At 43.7% G+C, this 19,167-nt stretch overlaps 1 protein-coding gene across 2 annotated transcripts; it reads left to right on the top strand.

The window, feature by feature from the left end:
• The first annotated feature begins 1,326 nt into the window (after positions 1–1,326).
• Positions 1,327–18,937, top strand: LOC140694724 (trafficking protein particle complex subunit 9-like). 2 transcript variants are annotated; one of them, XR_012070332.1, is made up of 3 exons: positions 1,327–1,453; positions 5,174–5,378; positions 18,417–18,656. XR_012070332.1 is itself a non-coding variant. In XM_072957837.1 (2 exons), exons 1-2 carry the CDS (start codon positions 5,197–5,199, stop codon positions 18,663–18,665), a joined length of 297 nt encoding a protein of 98 aa, XP_072813938.1. In that variant the 5' UTR covers positions 4,924–5,196; the 3' UTR covers positions 18,666–18,937. The 2 variants fall into 2 exon arrangements, 1 of the variants encoding a protein (XP_072813938.1); XM_072957837.1 differs by lacking the exon at positions 1,327–1,453 and having other exon boundaries at positions 4,924–5,244; positions 18,417–18,937.
• Positions 18,938–19,167: the final 230 nt, after the last annotated feature.

The raw sequence follows: 19,167 nt of genomic DNA, 5'->3' as shown, positions 1-19,167 counted from the left end.
AATATCCTTAAAGATCAGAGCCCGGAGAATAGGCTGTCCTGGATATTTCAGGCTAAAGGCAACTTTTTTTTACAAAAGGTGCAGAGATAGCAAGTCGGAGCCTAGAAAACAAGGTACAGGTTTAAAGCCAAACGAACACATCTAACATGGAGTCAGATTTGTTCTTTTCTTTTACAATTTCTTTTTCTAACTCATAAATAATTTTAGTAAGAAACATGAGAAATTTTTTTTTATTTTTGCTTCTTAATAACGGATTACAACTACACTTTAGTGAGCAGGGATGCTGTGCGTGCCTTGGGGTCACAGCAAACTCTTGTTGGGGGTGGTCGACCCTGTAACATACCTGATGTCCCGTGAGTGTTGGTGAGGGTCCCCCTAACCAGGGGCTCTCTTCAGGAACCACCATATGGGCATTGACCTCTGGAGACCTCTTTTTCAGCTGCAGGAAATTTTTTCAGATTTTGTGATGGAAAAATCTCTCCAGCTGCAGATAATCAGGGAATAAAGGAAGAGGAAAAGGGCTTGAAGTAGAGGACAGAATATCAGGGAGCGTGGGGGCTTGGCAGCGGGGCCTCGGGAGAGAGAGGAGCAGAGGTGTGGAGGGTCCCGGCTACGGAACTAGCTCCTGCACCTTTCCCCGCACCCAAGCCACACAGCTTTTAATTGGGCCCAGGACTCCCTCCTGTCTGGATGTCACCCTGGGCAGAACTTTGAGAATCGAAGCTAAGGCGTGGTCAACACTCACCTAGGGGGTCACTGAGGACTTTGCTCAAGTCCACATTGACTTTTCCAGTCATGTGCCTTCACCTGTTCTTTATCTCAGGATCTGAGAAGCAGGAGCAAGGAACTCATGGAGAGATCCAGGAAGATATCTGACTGTGTTAAGAGACGACAGTCACAGTGACACGTGGAGCGAAGACACTTGCAGTAAAGTAAAATAACTTCACAACTATTGCATCAGAGCTGCAAGTGTGAGAGAACCTAAGCCTGTCTCAGAGTGCAGGGGACAAGAGAAAAGGAATGGTAAAATTACCACTGACATTTGAAATTTTGTTAAAAAGAATGCTACTGTTAATTGTATCACTTGAATGTATGCAGGTGTTTTTCTATGAGCATTCATAGGTTCACAAAACCCCACCAGCCACTCTTGCTCCCATCTGGTGTGGGCTTTCCCAAGCACAGTGCCCTTCCTGCTTGGGTGGGCCACGCTGCTGGTCCTCGCCTGGGGCCGGACTGCTACAGGACACTGAGTCCCCGAGGCACGACCTGGGATACATGACAGGAACATCTCTGCTCTTGGCTGAGGGCCTCCGTTTCACCCTGCTCTGTAAGAATGCCGGTGACTCAGTTAGAAGCATGCATCCAAGCCATCCTTCCGTGTCATCACCATCTAGAAGCGGTGCCTGAATCTTCTGAATTTCTGCAGAATGTTGTTTACAATCACCTTGAACAAGTGAGTGTGTGTCCTCTTTCAAGTGGAGGAATTACTGCCGTTTTCCTGGAACTTACTCACCACTAGTCCATCTGATTTTTCTGTGCTAGGATTCAGTATAGCCTGCTAATAACTCTGCAGTCAGATCTTGAAACCCTGATGAAGAGGATTATTTATTTTCTTTCCTTATATGATAGTATTTTACTTTCAAAATTCTGAGTTTTCTGTTCTTGGAGGAATTTTTTGGGGGTTTGGAGAAACAACTTTGCTCTTACCATCTTTGTGACCTGTTGCTATATGCATCTCACCTGTCTTCTGTCACTTGTGAGGCGGTTCCATTTGTGACCCTGTCCGGGTTATTCATGTTATAAAACATAAAATCTGTAAAAGTACAGAACCCTTTTACTCCGAAGACATTCCACAAATACTCCTTTAATCTGGGTGTGGTTTTAACAAGACACAAACATTAGAACATATACTTGCAGGTTGCCAGTGCAAAATCCCCAAATGAATAGTCTAGCTCAACATCTAAAATCTTTCTTATCTACCTTGGATATGTATGGATAAGTGAAGCAGTTTGCTAAGAACCCAAGACCAGGTTTAGGATACAGGCTGATGTAGCTCAGCGGGTCCTCCCAAGCTGATGCTCTGCCAGAGAGTGGGGTTGAGGGGAGAGGGCGTGCCCTGCCCTCCATGAGCTGACAGTTTCATGGCAAACACCTTCACAAGGTGAAGAAATTGGAGTTTCTTCTATGAACAGTGGGTCTGAAAAGAGCCCAAAAAGCGTGGGAGTGACACAATCCCATTTGTCTCAAGTAGGGGAGAGTGGCTGTGGGGCCACTTGGGAGACTCGTGAGTCCAGGTGGGCAGTGTTGGTGGCTTCCACTTGAGCGGTAGGGTAGTGGGTAAAAGCGAACAGATTGAAGGCATGTTTAGATGGTAAAAAGAAAGATTTAAAGCTGTCTGTGAAGGTAGGATGGAGTAAGGCCCAGGTTTCTGGGTGGATTAATGAGTTAAATGATGGTCCTGCTGTGTTCTGAGGAGGGAAAGCTGCAGAGGGCTTTCTGGGGGAAAACTGATGAGTTCAGCTGTGGGTAAAGTGAAAGGTTGTTAGATGTGTGGTCTGGGATCTCAGGTGAGAGCCAGTAGTGAGTAGGGAGAGGGGAGAGAGACTTTCAAATAATTTTATCTTGTGAACATACATATAAGGATGAGTAATGACACACTTAACCCCTCTATATTCTGTATTTAAAACCCAGTAACATTTTGCTATATTGGTTGCAGGGGTTCTTAATTTTTTAATACAAATAAAATAAATAGAAACAAAATAGTGGAGTTAATGAATATCTTAGAGTTGATGTGTGTCCTTGTATGTATTTTGATTTCTCATCTGTTTATAAACATAATCTACAAAAAGTTAACTTGCTTAGAATAAGAGTTAAACACAGGGACATGACACACTCTGTTGGGGGTTGAAGGTGATATCTTTGGCAAATTATATAGCCTCTCTTTGCCTTTGTTGCATCTTCTGTGAATGCCCCCGTGCCCCTCATCACAGCTGATTTCCTAGACTAGAAGTTGGGAGGGAGGCTGCTGAAGGGAGTAAGAGGTGGCAACTGCTAGGAACAAAGAAGACAAAGACAAAAACAGATTAAAGCCGAGAAACTGAGTCCTAATACCCTCAAAGGAAAAATAATCCCGCAGTGTTTTGAGCCACTTATCGTAAGGGAAACAAAATCACGTGGATCCAAATCTCTTGAGCATATGTATATTGTGGGTGGGAGGGTATCATCAGAAAAGGGTTGAGAAGAGGCTTTTTGGTTTCCCTTAACGTTTTCAGTAAGAATGGGGTGCAGAAGCAAAAACCACCCGCTACACAGTAGAAGGTGTTGTTTTGTGCGAAACTGACCAAAGTTTGGAAACCAGTCATCAGTGGTGCTGGGAAATGAAGAGGCTTCTGGATTGGGTGGGGCACTTGCTGTGACTTCCAGGTGACCTGCTGGCTGGGGTCTGTGAGGCGGGCAGTAGGTTTGCAGTGTGACCTGGGCATAATCCCTGGCTCTGAGGCTGCTGGTCTGACTAGCAGACCTGGGCAGATGCAGTCCTATTGGGGCATCTCATGATGTGGCCTGGGACACCTGCCATGCTGAGGGCGAGAGGAGGGATCCCCTAAGGGGGTGTCCCTGTGAAGAGTAGAAACGTCCTCCTGCAGGGGAGGAAGAGCCTCTGAGCAGCGGGCCGGATGCACAGGCAAGAGCAGCCTGAGCACGGAGATTTCAGGGACCTGGAAGTCATAAAGTGGCCCGAACAGCCTTGTTCCTGAGAAACTGGAGGGAAAAGATGCTGCAAATGCAGGCTAATTTCAGACCCTGTGGTGGGTCATGAGTGATAGGAAAGAACTGGTCAGGCAGGCACGAAAGAACCCTGTGGTTGTCCCAGTTGGGGCGTCACACCAGAGGGAGGAGCAGAGTTATAGACTTTGTCACTTTTTATCTGTGTGACTTTGAACAATAACACCCCACCTCTCTCTATATATATCTTCATCTGTAAAGTGACAGAGTGACAACTCGTGTCATCAGAAGGCTTAGTTTAGCTCTGATCCTCATTGTCCAGTCCTGTCAGTGCTGCCCTGCAAGGTTCTGCAGTGGGTGCTCTTACCCTGAGATGGGAGGGCGTAGAAGGGCATTGTAGCACCCGAGGGCAGGAAGGGGTTGCTTTAAAAGCAGACATGTAGCCTCCTGCAGCTGCAGACCTACAGGCAGTTTGGTTTATGGTCGTGGAGAGGACTTTGGAGGTCTTAGCATCGTCTTAAGACTTGTTTTCCCTTGGGGACCTGATTTGCCTTTGCAGATTAATGTTGAAGATTTGGGCTTCTGGCAAAGCTGTTTTCAGAGATGGGTATATATGTAACATATAGTATAAAATGAAAGGTTTTATTTAATATTTGGGACTTTGTAGCTGTAGGGAACAACTCTGTTGGCCTGGTTTCCACGGAGGACACTAGCGGTCGTCAGAGCGTGCGGGAGGGCAGGCAGCCTGCAGTGCTGCTGCGGGGGTTCTCCCCAGCAGGACGCTCTGCTGAGTTGACTCTTCTCTGAGTTTGGTTGCCAGAGGAGCAGACAGCAAAGTAATGAGTTCTGGTGGGATTGTATAATGACAGGAAGAAAGAGGGAGCCGTAGTTCTTAGGGACTACTACACTCTTTTGGTTCCTGATCCAGTGTGTCCCATTACACAATTGATGAGTTGTGTCTATTCTGGGACTTGATTGAAATAAACGTGCAGCCTGAATATTAAGAGTTATGTTTTATTTGTCAGAAGGACTCGAGCCAGGATGACCGCCTCTCAGAACACTCTGAGGGACTGCTCGCAAGAGTAGGGGAGAAGCTAGGATTATATAGGAGCTTTAGAACAAAGACCAGGTAGTCAGAACAATAAAACATTGCTTGTTATCTAAAGAAAGCCAGGTATCTCAAGTTCATGAATTTAATGCTTTTCAATATATGGGAGGAAGCCAACATTTGGGCTGACTGAATATATACATTAGACAAGCACCTAGCTATCTAGGGCCAGTAATCTGTCCTTTCTTATTCTGAGTCTGCTCAGAGGGCACCATTGTGAATGGCTGCAGGCCTGTCTTCACTGGGGGGTGGCGGCAGCCGCTGATGACTTGTTTTCAGCATTCTTTGTTTAGTGACATGGTTGCAATATTTTCATTCAATTTGTAGTGTTTTCATTCACAGAAAATTATGGTATTACCCTGATTATGGATAATCTGGAAGCTTGGAATGGAACCGAGATGGAATTACTGCAGGTAACTTCTACTTTAATAAGCCATGTGTAAACATGAACACGGAGGAAGCATACAAAAGGATTCGGTGGTGAATGGGAAGGGTGTCTGCACGTTACAGGAGAAGGCAAGGCAGAATTCTTCTTCTTTGTGGGCAGGTATGTGAGTCCAACTTTCCTTTCTGAAGTGCTTTCTGAGAACTGTTTATGGTAATGAACCAACATTGACAAACGGTGACACACATTGCATTTAAGAGCTGGCTGGCTTCAACTTGGGTATTGGACAGGTGGAATTCATAGGCAGTGGTCAGGTGGATGGGACAGAGATGGAGCCCAGGCCTGGGGCCATATTCAGGTTGAAATCGCCATTTACTCACCATAGAGCCTTGGACTTGAATGTAACCTCTCTTAAACTGATGGTGAGTCTGTGAAATGGGCATGATAATATTCGTTACTTCCTGGGCTTGTTGTAAGTTCTGAAGATTATTATAGCACACATGAAGCACTTAACACACTGACACTTAGCAGTGTACACTTTGTTCGACCACCACGCTTGGTGTGTGTCAGAGCCTTAAAGGCAGCATGTGTCTGTTTAGGATGCACTGGTAGCCCCTTGGCTACTTTGTGAATTTGGTGATTTCCTTTAATACTTGTAACTCTGTGTGCCATGGGCAGTTATTTTTATGGACAGATGAGGAATCTCAGGGTAAAAAAGACTGTGTAATTTGCCCAAAGTCAGACCATAATTTTGTGTGCAGGGGCCTCGGTTCAGCATGGGCTCCTGGGCCTTCTGCTCTCTCCGTTCAGCACCAGAGCCAGATGTGGGCTCGGCTGTTTCCCAGCCCAGAATATCCGGCAGGCCACAAGACACACCTGGTCCTGTGCTGCTTGAGCAAAATCTCCGGAGGAGAGGCAGTTACAAAAGGGATAAACATAAAAACAGACGACAGCAAATTGTGATCAGCTCTGAGAAGGAAAGGAACATGTCTGGCCGTGCAGAGCTGGGAGCTTTCCCGTCGGGGCTGCTCTGGGGGCGCTCATCTCAGCTAAACAAGCTGTGCTGCTGCACCAAGGCAGGAAGGCAGGGCGCGTGTGGCCAGGTAGACAGGGCCTCGTTGATCGTACTCATTCCCTATTAAGTGGCAGGTGTCACAGGCACTTAACTAATAAACAGATGTTGGCCAGAATCATCACGCATTTTGCTTGGTAGTTTTATTGGCGCCAACTTTGAGAGGAGGTCATTGAAGCTGGGGAGTTTGCTGCATGCCCGTGATTACCATGGAAATACCCCCACTGGTCTTTCAACCTAGACTGGTGTGGCTGTCATGTCCCAGCCCTGTGAATGGCATCATGCAGCTTCTCCCAAGTGGCCCAAATGACTGACATTGATATGCTTAATTCGTAGGTAATGGTATGTGGCAATAAGAGAAAAAGGTAGTAAGAAATTGGAAAACTAGAAAATAACCAATTCTTCCCCTGCTGGGGGACCGTACCCTGTGTCTCTCACCCCACTCACTGCCTGTCATCTCCTCCCTGCCGACTCCGTGTTCAGAAGCCACTCTGAGCCTTTGAAGAACATTTTGCCTCGTGACACTGTTGACTAGGACCTGCGACCTCTCTGTCACTGGTTAACTCTCTCTTCAAAGCCATTTAAATTTCTTGCAGGCTCCTCCACTCAAATGTAAGAATAGCCCCTTTAAACTTCTTGATGCAGCTCCTTAATGAAGATCTTGGGAAGGAAACCTAGCCAAAACCTGGGAGGTATTCACAGAGTGAATGTAACCTGAGCATTTTTTGACGTTCAGAATCAGAGCGGTGGGAGACACAGGAAGGCCTTTTTAAGTTAGAAAGTGGAAAGAGAAAGGACTCAGGATGTTTGAGACTGAAACATCTCGGTCCCAGCCAGCAAGGCACCTGCGTTCAGGATGGTGTGTGGGGAGTGCAGAGTTCTCAAAAAGAAAGAAGTGGTGGGATGGCAGGAAGGACATTTATGTACTTAACTGGGGAAGGAAAAAGTTGGCTGAACAATTCATGGTTGAACAAGAGGATTGTGACATAATGTGCTTGTATTTTGGAGAGAAGGGTTTTGTGGAGCCAGGCCTAAGGAGAAATCTCTCTGACTGGGGAGTCAGCACAACAAAAAAACACAGAGAACCAGGCAGACCCCATGGCCCCTGATGGGGGAGAGGCTGCCCACCAATTGGAGACCTGGAGGCTGCTTCTGTCCCTTAGCTGGGGTCTCAGACCTCACTTCACATCCCAGTCCTGTTGATACAAGAAAAAATATGTGGGGCATGAGAAGGGCTGTGTCCCAGGCTTCCGTTGAGCCCCTGGGATGTGCCCCACCAGATTTTGTTCCTTGGCTTCATGCAGTAAAGAATTGAAGAACAAGCCAGTGTTGAGTAAAGGTAGATTTATTCAGAGAGATACATTGACAGGCATGAGAAACGTCACGAAGTATGGGGGTTTGATGCTCAGATTAAAAGTAGGCACACACTCCACAGAAATAGTGTGGGCCTTCTCCGAAGAGGTAGAGAGAGGGGTTCCTGGGATGTGGCTCTGTGTTGCTCCTTTTCTTGGGCTTCGTGGTTTCATATACTAATAAGTAGAAGGACCAGCCTTAGGGCAAGGGGCTGGGATTCCAGGGAGTTGGCCATTTTCCACCCTTTGACCTTTTGTGGCTAGCCTTGTGACTGCCATGGTGCCTGGGGCCGTGTTATTCACCATGTTACTATTACAATGGGTGTATAATGAAGCTCAGGATCTACTAGAAGTTAAATCTCTTCATCCTGAGCCTCAAGACCTTTTGGGGGTTGAATTCTTCACCATTTTGATATTAATTGCTGTGGTCTTTCTTGAATGGCTTGCTCTGCCCCCTTCCATCCTGTCTCACTGTGATGACACAGAGAGAGCAAAGGCCGGGCCCTGCGTGTGTTCCTGCATTTAACAGCGGGAGATGTGGGGTGGGCTGAGGATGACTCTGAGTGGTGAGAAATATGTTTCAGATTTTCCCACATGAGACATGGGGACCTGCCAGCAGCCATCGCAGATTTATCTCACGGGCATTATCGCTTGTGTTGTTACGGAAACAACAGGCCAGCCAAGAAATAAGCAGCACTCAGAGGGTGGGAGTACTGAGATTTATTATGCCAGCGGGCTCAGAGGGGCTTCTGTTCCCAAGCCCTGAGCACATCCAAGACGTGCACATGAGGTTTTATAGGGTTAATTACAAGTATGGGGCTTTTAGCCAATAAGGCTCAAACAACAAAAAGCAAGGAATCAGTACACTGAAGCTTATCAATTTGGAACAGATCACGTTACTGACAATTGTTGACCTTGGATTTACGAGTTAGCTTGTTAGCCCAGTAAACTGACACTGAACTTCAGATTTACGAGTTAGCCCAGCAAAACTTAGATCAGTAAACCGACACTTATCACACTTAGATTTCTGACTTAGCTTGTTAGCCCAGCTGGGGTTTTTGTTCACAGTGTCACTCATCTTTTCGATTTTCCTTTTATTTTTAAAGTATTTAATCCAAATTTAATATCAGGATTTTTTTGGAAAGAAATTTCTCTTTTTCTTTTCTTTGGGGCTCTTTTGGGGGGTAGGTAATTAGGTATATTTATCTGTTAGTGGAGGCCCTGGGGCTTGAACCCAGGACCCTGTGCACACTAAGCACACGCTCTACCACCTGCCCCATCATCTTTTTCTTTTTGCTTTAGCTGCCAAGAATCTTACAGCTGAATTTCTAGTCGGCCTTTAACACTTGCCCTGACTTCATGGAATCCATTTTTATGAGTTTACCTCCCCCTGGTTTCATTTAAGTATTGAATCTCCATTTTCTCTTCACTCTCAGTTTTGCCTTTTTGTTGTTATGGTTGTTAAGCTGTGTTTAAAAAATTGTTTAATTTCTCTTTTAGCAGGAGGCTGAAGTAAATAAATATGTAAACAAACATCACACTTAAATGCTTTTATATATTCTAAGCTGTTTAGTAGTTAATTAAAAACCAAATTGAATATTAAAGGGATAACATTTTTAAATTATTTTTTAATTTTTATAAAGACATAGCTGATTTAAAATATATGTTTCAGGTGTACAATAGATGCTCCATTTATAGTTACTGTAAAACATTGTCTGTATTCCCTGTGTTGTAAGATACATCCCTCTAGAGTGTTTACATTACATGTTGCAGTTTGTATAAGAAATTTGGGTACCGCAGAGTCTGGGACGTGGCTGTGGCTGACCCAGGTTCACGCAAACCCTGCCTGTCAAAGCTCAGGCCTTCACTCCTGTCTGCAGGGGAGCGAGTGGAGGCAGCTCTCATCAGCGCTGGCACCACACTCTGAGTGGCAGTGACAGCAGTGACTGTGTGTGGACGTGAAAATTGTTGTTCCAAGAGTTTTACATGCTTTTCTGCATTTAATAATTAAAGCCCTCCTGTGAGGAAGGGTTTTAAGTTTTTAATGAATAATACATTTTATTTTGATATTGATAGACTTCAAAACTCCGGAAAATTTACAGGAGTAGTACAATAAATGCTTAGATACAGTTCACCTTAAAGGGCACTATTTGCCCTTTTGTGACGGGCTTATTTTAGCATAAATTTTCAAAGTTCATTCATATTGTAGCCTGAATCAGTACATTATTCTTTTTGTTTGATAATATCCTTTTCCTTTTTTTTCGTTTTTGGTCTATTTAAAAATATTTTCATTGAAGTCTAGTCAGTTTATAGTGTTGCGTCAGTTTCTTGTGTACAGCACAAAACTTCAGTTAAATAGGAACATACCTGCATTCATTTTCATATTCTTTTTAAACATAAGTTACTATAAGTTATTAAATATATTCTCCTGTGCTATACAGTATATACTTGCTGTTTATTGTATACATAGTCAGCATCTGCAAATCTTGAACTCCCAATTTATTCATTCCACACCCTCTCCCCTCTGGTAACCATAGTTTGGTTTCTATGTCTCTGTGTCTGTTTCTGTTCTGTAGATAAGTTTATCTTTTTGTTCCTTTGTTTTTGTTTTTTTGTTCGTTTGTTTTAGATTCCACATGTGAGCGATCTCATATGGTATTTTTCTTTCTCTTTCTGGCTTATTTCACTTAGAATGTCATTCTCCTGGTCCATTCATATTGCTGCAAATGGCATTATTTTATTATTATTTTATTGCTGAATAGTAGTCTATTGGACATATATACTACAACCTCTTTATCCAGTCGTCTGTCAGTGGACATTTAGGTTGTTTCCATGTCTTGATATTGTAAATAATGCTGCTGTGAACATTGGGGTGAAAGTGTCTTTTTGAATTACGTTTCCTTTCGGATATATGCCCTGGAGTGGGATTGCTGTGTCATCTGGGCCCCCAAGGTTTTGTCTTTTGAGGAACCTCTATACAGTTTTCCACAATGGCTCCACCAAACTGCATTCCCACCACAGTGTAGGAGTGTTCCCAATTCTCCACAGCCTCTCCAGCATTTAGTGTCTATGAACTTCTGAATGATGGCTATTCTGACTAGTGAAAGGTGATACTTGTTTGCAGTTTTGATTTGCATTTCTCTGATAATGTTATTGAGCATTTTTTCATGTGCCTATTGGCCATTTGTATGTCTTCATTGGAGAAATGTTTCTTTAGGTCTTCTGCCCATTTTTGGATTGAATTGTTTGTTTTTCTTTTTTATCAAGTGTAAAAGCTGTTTACATATTCTGGGAATTAAGCCCTTGTCACTTTCATTTAATGCAACTATTTTCTCCCACTCCATAGGTTGTCTTTTTGCTTTAATTTTTGTTTTCTTTTCTGTGCAAAAGCTTGTAAGTTTAATTAGAACCCACTTGTATATTTTTGCTTGTATTTCTATTGCTTGAGTAGACTGCTCTTGGAAAATATTGTTGAGATATATGTCAGATGTTTTGCCTATGTCTTCTTCTAAGAGGTTTATAGTGTCTTGTCTACAATTTTAAGTCTTTAAGCCATTTTGAATTCATTTTTTTGTATGTTGTGAGGGGGTAGTCTAACTTCATTGATTTACATGCAGCTGTGCAGTTTTCCCTGCACCATTTGCTGAAGAGGCTGTCTTTGCTCAATTGTATGTTCTCACCTCCTTTGTCAAAGATTCAATTACCAAAAGTTTGTGGGACTATTCTTGGTAATTTTGTTTATCCATTCATTGATGGATGGATATTTTTAGTGACTTTTAGCTACTCTGAATGATACTGCTATGAATATTGATGTGCAAGTTTTTGTGAGAATACATTTCCATTCTGTTGGCTGTACAGTTGGCCCACCATATCTGTAGTTTCCACTTCATGGATCCAGATGGCTGATTGCAAAGGGACTTGATCATCCTTGGATTATGGTATCCAGGGTGGGGGGTTCCTGAAACCAACCCCCCGAGGACACTGAAGGATGACTCTACATGTAGGAGTGGAATTGCTCAGCCACATAACTCTAACCTTTTGAGGAAACATCGGGCTCTTGCAAAGAAGCTGCACCATTGCCCCTTTCCAACGGCTGCATATTGACGGTATCCATTTCTCTGCCTCCTGACTGACACTTGTTATTGTCCATGTTTTGATTATAACCATCCTAGTGAGTTTAAAATGAGATCTCATTTTGATTTTGATTTCGCTAGTGATGCTGACCATCTTTTCAGATGCTTATTGGCCAATTGTGTATCTATTTAAATCCTTGGCAAATTAAAAAATTGGGTCGATTTTCTTTGTATTATTCAGTTGTAAGCATTTGTTTTATATCCTGGATACTAGTCTCTTATTAGATATATGCTTTGCAAGATTTTTCTCCTATTCTGCAGATTGTCATTTCACTTTAATTTTTTTAAACATTAAAACAATTTCTTTATAGGGGAGGTAATTAGATTTATTCATTTTGTTTTTCTTCCTTAGCACGCACTCTATCATTTGAGCTACCCCTTTCCCCTTTCATTTCACACTCTTGATGTTGTCCTTTGTAACAAATGATTTTAATTTGATGAAGTCCATTTTATCTATTTTGTTTTATCACTTGTGCTCTTGGGATTGTATCTAGGAAGCCATAGCCTATCCTATGACCACAAAGATTCATACTATGTCTTCTTTTAGAAAGTTCATATATTTAGTTTTTACGTTTCTGTCTGTGATCCATTTTGAATTAATATTTGTTATATAAAATACGGGGTCCAGATTCCAGATTCATTCTTTTGCCTTCAGATACCCAGGTGTCTCTGCTCCATTTGTTGGATAGACTATACTTTCAATGGAGTTTTGTTGGCACATTTCTGGAAAACTGACTGTAAATGTAAGTTTCCCCCCAGCATTTTTTATTGTGTCTCATAGATTTCTGCATCCAAACTTATGACAGAAGCATAATGACTTGAGTGCTATAGATTTGCTGTAACCTTTGAGTGAGTCCTCCAAATTTGCTCTTCTTTTTCAAGATTGTTTTGGCTGACCTGGGTCCCTTGCTTTCAATATGAATTTTGGGATCAGTTTTTCAATTTTTGCAAAGAAGTCAGCTGGAATTTTGATAGGGATTCCATTAAATATGTAGATTACTTTGGGAAGTCTTAACATTTTTAACAATATTTTCTACCATTGCATGATCATGGGATGCCTTCCATATATGAAGATATTTTAAAATTTTTTTGGTGATACTTCAAAATATTCAATGTACAAATCTTGTAAACTTTTGTTAAATGTATCTCTCATTTTATTTTTTATGCAGTTGTAAATGGAACGGCTTAGCTTCATAAGGGTGGGACTATATATATCAATTTATTTATTTCTAGGATTCCTACATAGCAAATACACTAGGTTTATATTTGCTACATTGATCTATCCACAATTCTTCCCACCCCCGTGTCATAAGAAACCAAGACCCAGCTTAAGCCATCTGAACACCTATGTGGAAGTGAGAAATGAGACCTTTGGGTGGGGTTTGTGTAGATGATACTGAGATCTTATTCAGGATGGCTTCATCTTAATTTCTTTTAAACAATCCTTTCAGAGTACATAGTCAGATACATTAGGAAAATGCTGTTTTGATGTGCGGAGGAGCTAAGACTATAATTTTCAAGTAATTTCTAGTGAGAGTGTTGTACTTGAAACATAATTTGCATCAATCTTTGAAGATTTATGTTTCAGGAGCTTTGAGTAAATAATACCTGTCTTTATTCAATAACTACAACTAAATGCTCAAGCAACATGTAAGAGTTTGAGCAAACTGCTCCCGCCCCGTAGTGCTGGTTGGTTGCAGCTGTAACTGGAGTCAGCGCTTACCTCGCCCAGTACACTTGTGCTGATCTGCTCAAAACAGTTCGTCCAACAGTTTGTCGGTAGCCTTTTAGACAAAGCCATAAAGCATTGATTTAAGGTTGCTGGAATGTAATCTATTCTTATTAATATTAAGTAAGCACATATTGAGTACTTACTGTATGTTGGGAATTGTCCCTCAGCCTCACATGAATATTACTTCTAATAAAACCTCTCATATTTCCCTGTTATTTGCACTTTACAGATAAGGAGACTGAGGATTAGGTCTTCTCTCTTTTGGGGGGAGCTCATTATCAATGATGGGAAGTTGTAAGGAAAAAGATATTGATTCATCCAGAGAAAATATTTTTCTGAGATTCAGTATTGAAGAAGGTAACCACTGAAGAGGGTGATCATTGTTTGAGTGAGACGAGCCCCGGGTTGTACGGAGTCAGCATCCCTGTCCTGGACGCTGCACGTGTAGAGCTGCGTGGTGGGTGAGGCGGCGCGGCCGCGCAGGGAAAGCAGATGCCGGGCCGTTGGGCTGTGCTCAGGCCCAGTGGGGCTTTCTCCTAAGAGCAGTGGACCGTCATTGACAGATTTTAAGTAGGCTAGCGCGATGCTCTCGTAGATCACTTTTGTCTTGTAGAATGCTTAGAAACATTTAGAAGGCTCGGCAGGAGGTGATGTGATGAGTCAGAGTAGGGTGGCTGCGAGGTGTAGCAGTGTTCAATTTTCAAGTGATTTTCAGTCCCAGGTTTGTGGCTCAGTAGCCGTGTCACTTTGGATGACACACCCAAGGAAGTGAAACAATTTATCTAATCAATAGAAGCAGTGATGTACCGAACTCCCAGGACTGCGGTGTAGATCCAGTGAGATAACGTGTGCACAGTGTGCAGCATGGTCCCCAGCACAGAGTCAGTGCTGAGGGAGTGCCAGTGAGTACCTGGTAGGACAGGTGTGGGTGGTGGATCTCGTTGACTGAGGAAATTTGCCCCTGAAGGAGGGGTCTTGTCACATCTGTGAGTGATTGGCCTGAGCTGGGAGAGGCAGGGAGACCTTGCCCCCGACCAAGGGCCCTGGGCAGGATGGCTATGGGAGGAACACCGTGAAGTTAGCTCTTTGCAGGTGGAGTTGGAGGTGCCCTTGAGACATCTAAGTGCAGTGTCACAATCACAGAAGTGGTCTGGTCCCGGGCTGTGCATTTTCCTGCTGAGATATTGATCTCTGAACACGAAGACATACTTTACAGGACAAGTGAATAGTAGTATCATCTCTCATCAAAGCTCACATCTCTTTATTCATCACTCACTTTGCTAATTGGGTACTTACAGAACACACTTCACTGTCCTCCCCTGGGCTCAGGCTCCACAGAAAAGAGCTGGTGAGTCTCCCTCTTTTCCAGAAGAAGACATACTTAGCTGGTAGACTTCTATACCTCACCAGACTTAGAATTTTAGGTTGTTGATTTAATTCTATTTTCTGTTGGTCATCTCCTGACAGGAGAGACGTTTTACCTCATGGTCAGGTTTCAATTAGCTGTTACTGAGAATTGCTGGTCTGATCCATAGTGTATTTATTCTATTAACTTTGTAGAGTACTTATCATTTTTCTGTCTTTGCTCTTTAATTTTGTTTGCCCCTTCAATTTTCTATCTTATTTGGGACCTTATTTTATTTTTTAATTAAAAAATGTCTATTAGCAGTTAACAAAACAAAAGCAAAGAAAAAATGCACATGATAGCTAAATTTAGAAAATATCTTGTGTGTTTTCTGTCTCAGCAATGGAGGGTTCTAGAAACTCGTGAAAAGCTTCATTACATAAGTTCCTTTAAATTCTGATTAAGAAATAAAACCTTCCTTCCTCATCTTTCAAGCTGCACAGCTAATTGTCAAGAAAGTGAGGGGAAATTCTCAGAAGCCAAGACAAACCAGAAAGCAGGGATTCTGGGAGATACGTGAGCCTTAGAAGCCCTGGGGTGCCGGTTGGCTCCTGAACTGAGTTTCAGTTGCCCTGGCAGGAGGGCAGGAGGTGAGCCTGTGGCCTCTCACACTGGGAGTTGGATGGCTGTTCTTATATAAGGCCAAGCACATCCTGAGAATCCTGCTTTATAAAAGGTTGAATTAGAAAGAAAAGAATAAAAGCATTCCTCAAGGCAAGGAAGTAAGGAAAGTAAAATTTTTTGGAAGCGGGAAAAAATAACATATCCAAAGTAAGGATTTAGTTTAAAGCTGTTCTGGCATGAGAGTGACCACAAACCCATGGCAGAAAATCACAGCTCCTCCCGGAAAGAGAAGGTGTGTTTTGAATGAATCAGTGGACAGCCATTCTGAAAAAGGCCTCCAGAGTCTTCTGGATCAAGATACTGGACTCAAACACCTCCCTTCCATGGTCTCATTTAAATAACCAGAAAGGTTTTAAAGGAAAGAAGCCATAATCATAGTTCTATTTATTGACATTACTTTATGCTAGGAATTCAAAGGTGACTATGGAGTTGTCTCCTCTTTTATGGACCTTACTTTCTATTTGACATAGTTGGGGAACTTGGTGGAGGGTGGTGTTAGTATGTTGCAATTAACCAGGAGAGGAGTTTAAGAAAGCAGTGAAGGGTTGGTGACATTTTTCGCTGAGGACAGTCCTGTTCAGTTGGCTTGTAATTACAGGCTCGTTGAGTTGTCACTGGAGGGAATTAATCTTAAGGAATTTGGACTTAACTCAGGCCTCTTCAGAATGGACAAGTGAACCTGGAGAAAGACAGTCAAATCTGTGCAGACATTGAAGTTCACTTCAACATGTGGTATCCATGAGCCAAAGATAGGACTAGTAGGCAGCACTTCTTGAGGACAGAGGAGTGGTTTTTAAGGTTCTTCAAGAATGAATCCCAAGGTACCGGGATGGCCAGTTGTCAAACTGTGACTTTGCTCTTTGGACGGTGTATCCACCAAGGGTATTGGCCGTTTATAAGTTTCCATTTCTCCTTAATACATGTCATGTTATGAGGACGTGGGCATAAACGTTTCACACCTTGTCAAGGTGACTTTGGGTACCTGCCTAGAATCATGGGCACAGTTGCGGCTGCGTCATACATCTTGCCGCACATCCCGCTCCCCGGCTCCGTGATCACGGCAGAGTGGTTCCTTATTGAGCTGTCCATCTCCTCTGTGACATCGTTACCAAACAAAAGATTGGAGAGTATTAGCTTGGCTTTTTTCTTTTCTAACATTCCCTTCAAATTATGATGACTGATAGTGGACCCAGTTACGTTTGCAGATGATTTACAAGTAGGGCTGTCAGTACAAACCTTGTAATCCCCGCTGTGTGATCTAGAGAAGAAAGTTACACTCTTTCCAAATTGTTTTGATGCACTTATGTGGGAAAATGATGTATGTTTGAATATGTATTTCCTCTCTTAATCATCATGGCTAGAGATGAATATTTGTAGACATGGAATGAGTACTCTGTATTTGAACTGTATGGTCCCCTAAATTCTCCCCAGCTTTTTAAAGTCATCACTGGAGTGCTACCTCCAGAGTGCCACAAAGCATCCAACACTGCCTGCTCTTCGGACACTGTAAGTTTCCAAGTTGGAGAAGGCTGCTGGCTGGTGAGGCATTCTCTCGCACATCTCTGGTTGGGTGATGTGAGCTGAGAACACAAGAATTGGCAGACAGTAACTAACCACGATCACGTCCATTTCTGGAACACTCATGGAGGATTTTACACCTATGCTAGTGGAATACGTTATTTCATTTAGTTTTCCCAAAAATCATAATTAGATTTTATCACCTGTATTAAAAAGGAAACTGTCAAAGCGAGTGACGTGCAGACTTTGGACTGGAACACGGGTCTTTCTGATCCCTGTCTCTGTTCCCTCCCCGGCCTATCCTTGCAAATGACCAGGAGACTCTTCCTCAGTCTTGAGTTTCCCTCTGATGTTACCGCTCTCTTTGTTTCTAAGAGAGGAAAACAAGTCTAAACTTACTTTCCAGTTGGAAATGGAATGGAGAGTTAACGTTGGAAGCCGGGAGAATCTGTCCTGTGATGAAGTGGTCTCCGAGCCACTTCCACTGGGATGTCACATCACTGTCTGGGCCCCTTGCTCAGCCTGTGCACAGGTGACAGCGCAGTTGTGCCGAGCAGTCCTCCCGGACAGGGCAGTGGGTTGGAAATGAGTTTGGGGATTTGGTTTCATTACACAAGTTCCTGAGGGCCTTGACCTGGCACTTCGAGTGGGAGCATTCCCTGTCCCACAGACTGTGCTCTGGGCCCGTGCAGACCTGACGTGGCCTCAGCCTGAGTCTCAGGGCCCGTGGTGATGAGGAGCATTTTAGCCCAGGGTCTGCCGGAGGCTCTGAGACTACTGGGCTGTGGGACTTTGTCCAGGATGATAATAATTCCTCCCCGAGTTTCAGATTTCCTTGCCTGTGAGCCGGGGTAGTAGTTGTTTCTGAGATGATTGTAATGATTCAGTAATGGGCGCAGCGTGTGCTGACAGGTAGCTGGGTGCTTTAGAAGCAGAAGTCGCAGTCACTCTGTCAGCCTCTCCCTGTGCGCTCTGTGCTTTGAGAAGTTGTGTGTTTGGTGAAAGTCCCGCCCAGACCCTAGGGTCTAGATGAACTGTTGTTCCTTTACTTTCCCTTCCTTTTCCTCTTTCCCTTCTCTGTGTCCCATGTTTAGGTAGCAGATTCCTCTATTTCAGGGAATACGGGCTTTTCTAGTAAAGGGACAGGTGGAATGCGGAGAGGTGGGGCCCACAGGGGGTCTGGAGTGTCTGCACAGTGCTGCTTCCCTGCGTTTCTGCATCCGGTCCCATCAGTGCACTAAGTCAGCCTTCCTCTTCCTTCCTGTGTCATCGGGTCTCTGTTTTAAGGGAAAACCATTTTTATGGGTCTTTTTTCACTTACGTGTTTCATTCAGATGCTTGTTGCTTTTCTCCCTGTGCTTCAGCGTTCTGAGGAGAAAATTCAGCCGTGCAGCATCCTCTGCGAGCTCTACGAGTTGATCGGCTTCCACTGCAAGTCCACCTTCTTCAAGCGGGTGGCCCCCGTGCGGCACGCGGCCCCCGGCATCCCGGAGCCTGGCGGGAAGGCCTGCTCCCGACTCCTCCTGCAGACGCTTCCTGGCTACAGTCTGTCACTGGACTTGCAGGACTTCAGCAAATGTGTTGGAACTAAAACATTGCTTCAGCCCCATTAACCATGCCTGGTTTGGGCCCTGCTCTCCTGCCTCATCAGGGTGAATCTTGATTCATTTAGAACAGGGCTCAGCAGACTTTTCCTTTCAAGGGCTTGGGGGTAAATATTTCAGGGTCTGAAAACCTCCTGATCTCTGGTGCAGCTGCTCAGCTCTACTGTTTAGATGCCAGAACAGCCAGATAGTCCACACACCCATAAAGCTTTATTAACAGCGGTGGCTGGGGCTGGATTGGGTGTATGAACTGCAGTTTGCCCCCACAGCCTCCTCAATATTGACACCTGCACCAGAGTGTACATTTGTGACAATGGGTGAACCTACACTGACATGTCATCATCACCCATAGCCCATAGTTGACACTAGGATTTACACATTGTGTTGTGCACTCTGTGGGTTTGGACAGACATGTATCCACCATCACAGCATCATACAGAGTCGTGTGTCTTAGTGACCTTAAAATGCTCCGTGCTGCACCTCATTCATTGCTCTTTCCCCTCTAGCCTCT

Source organism: Vicugna pacos, unplaced genomic scaffold, assembly GCF_048564905.1.
Source record: "Vicugna pacos unplaced genomic scaffold, VicPac4 scaffold_103, whole genome shotgun sequence".
NCBI classification, from domain to species: domain Eukaryota; kingdom Metazoa; phylum Chordata; class Mammalia; order Artiodactyla; family Camelidae; genus Vicugna; species Vicugna pacos.
This window is presented reverse-complemented; position numbering and strand designations above follow the sequence as displayed.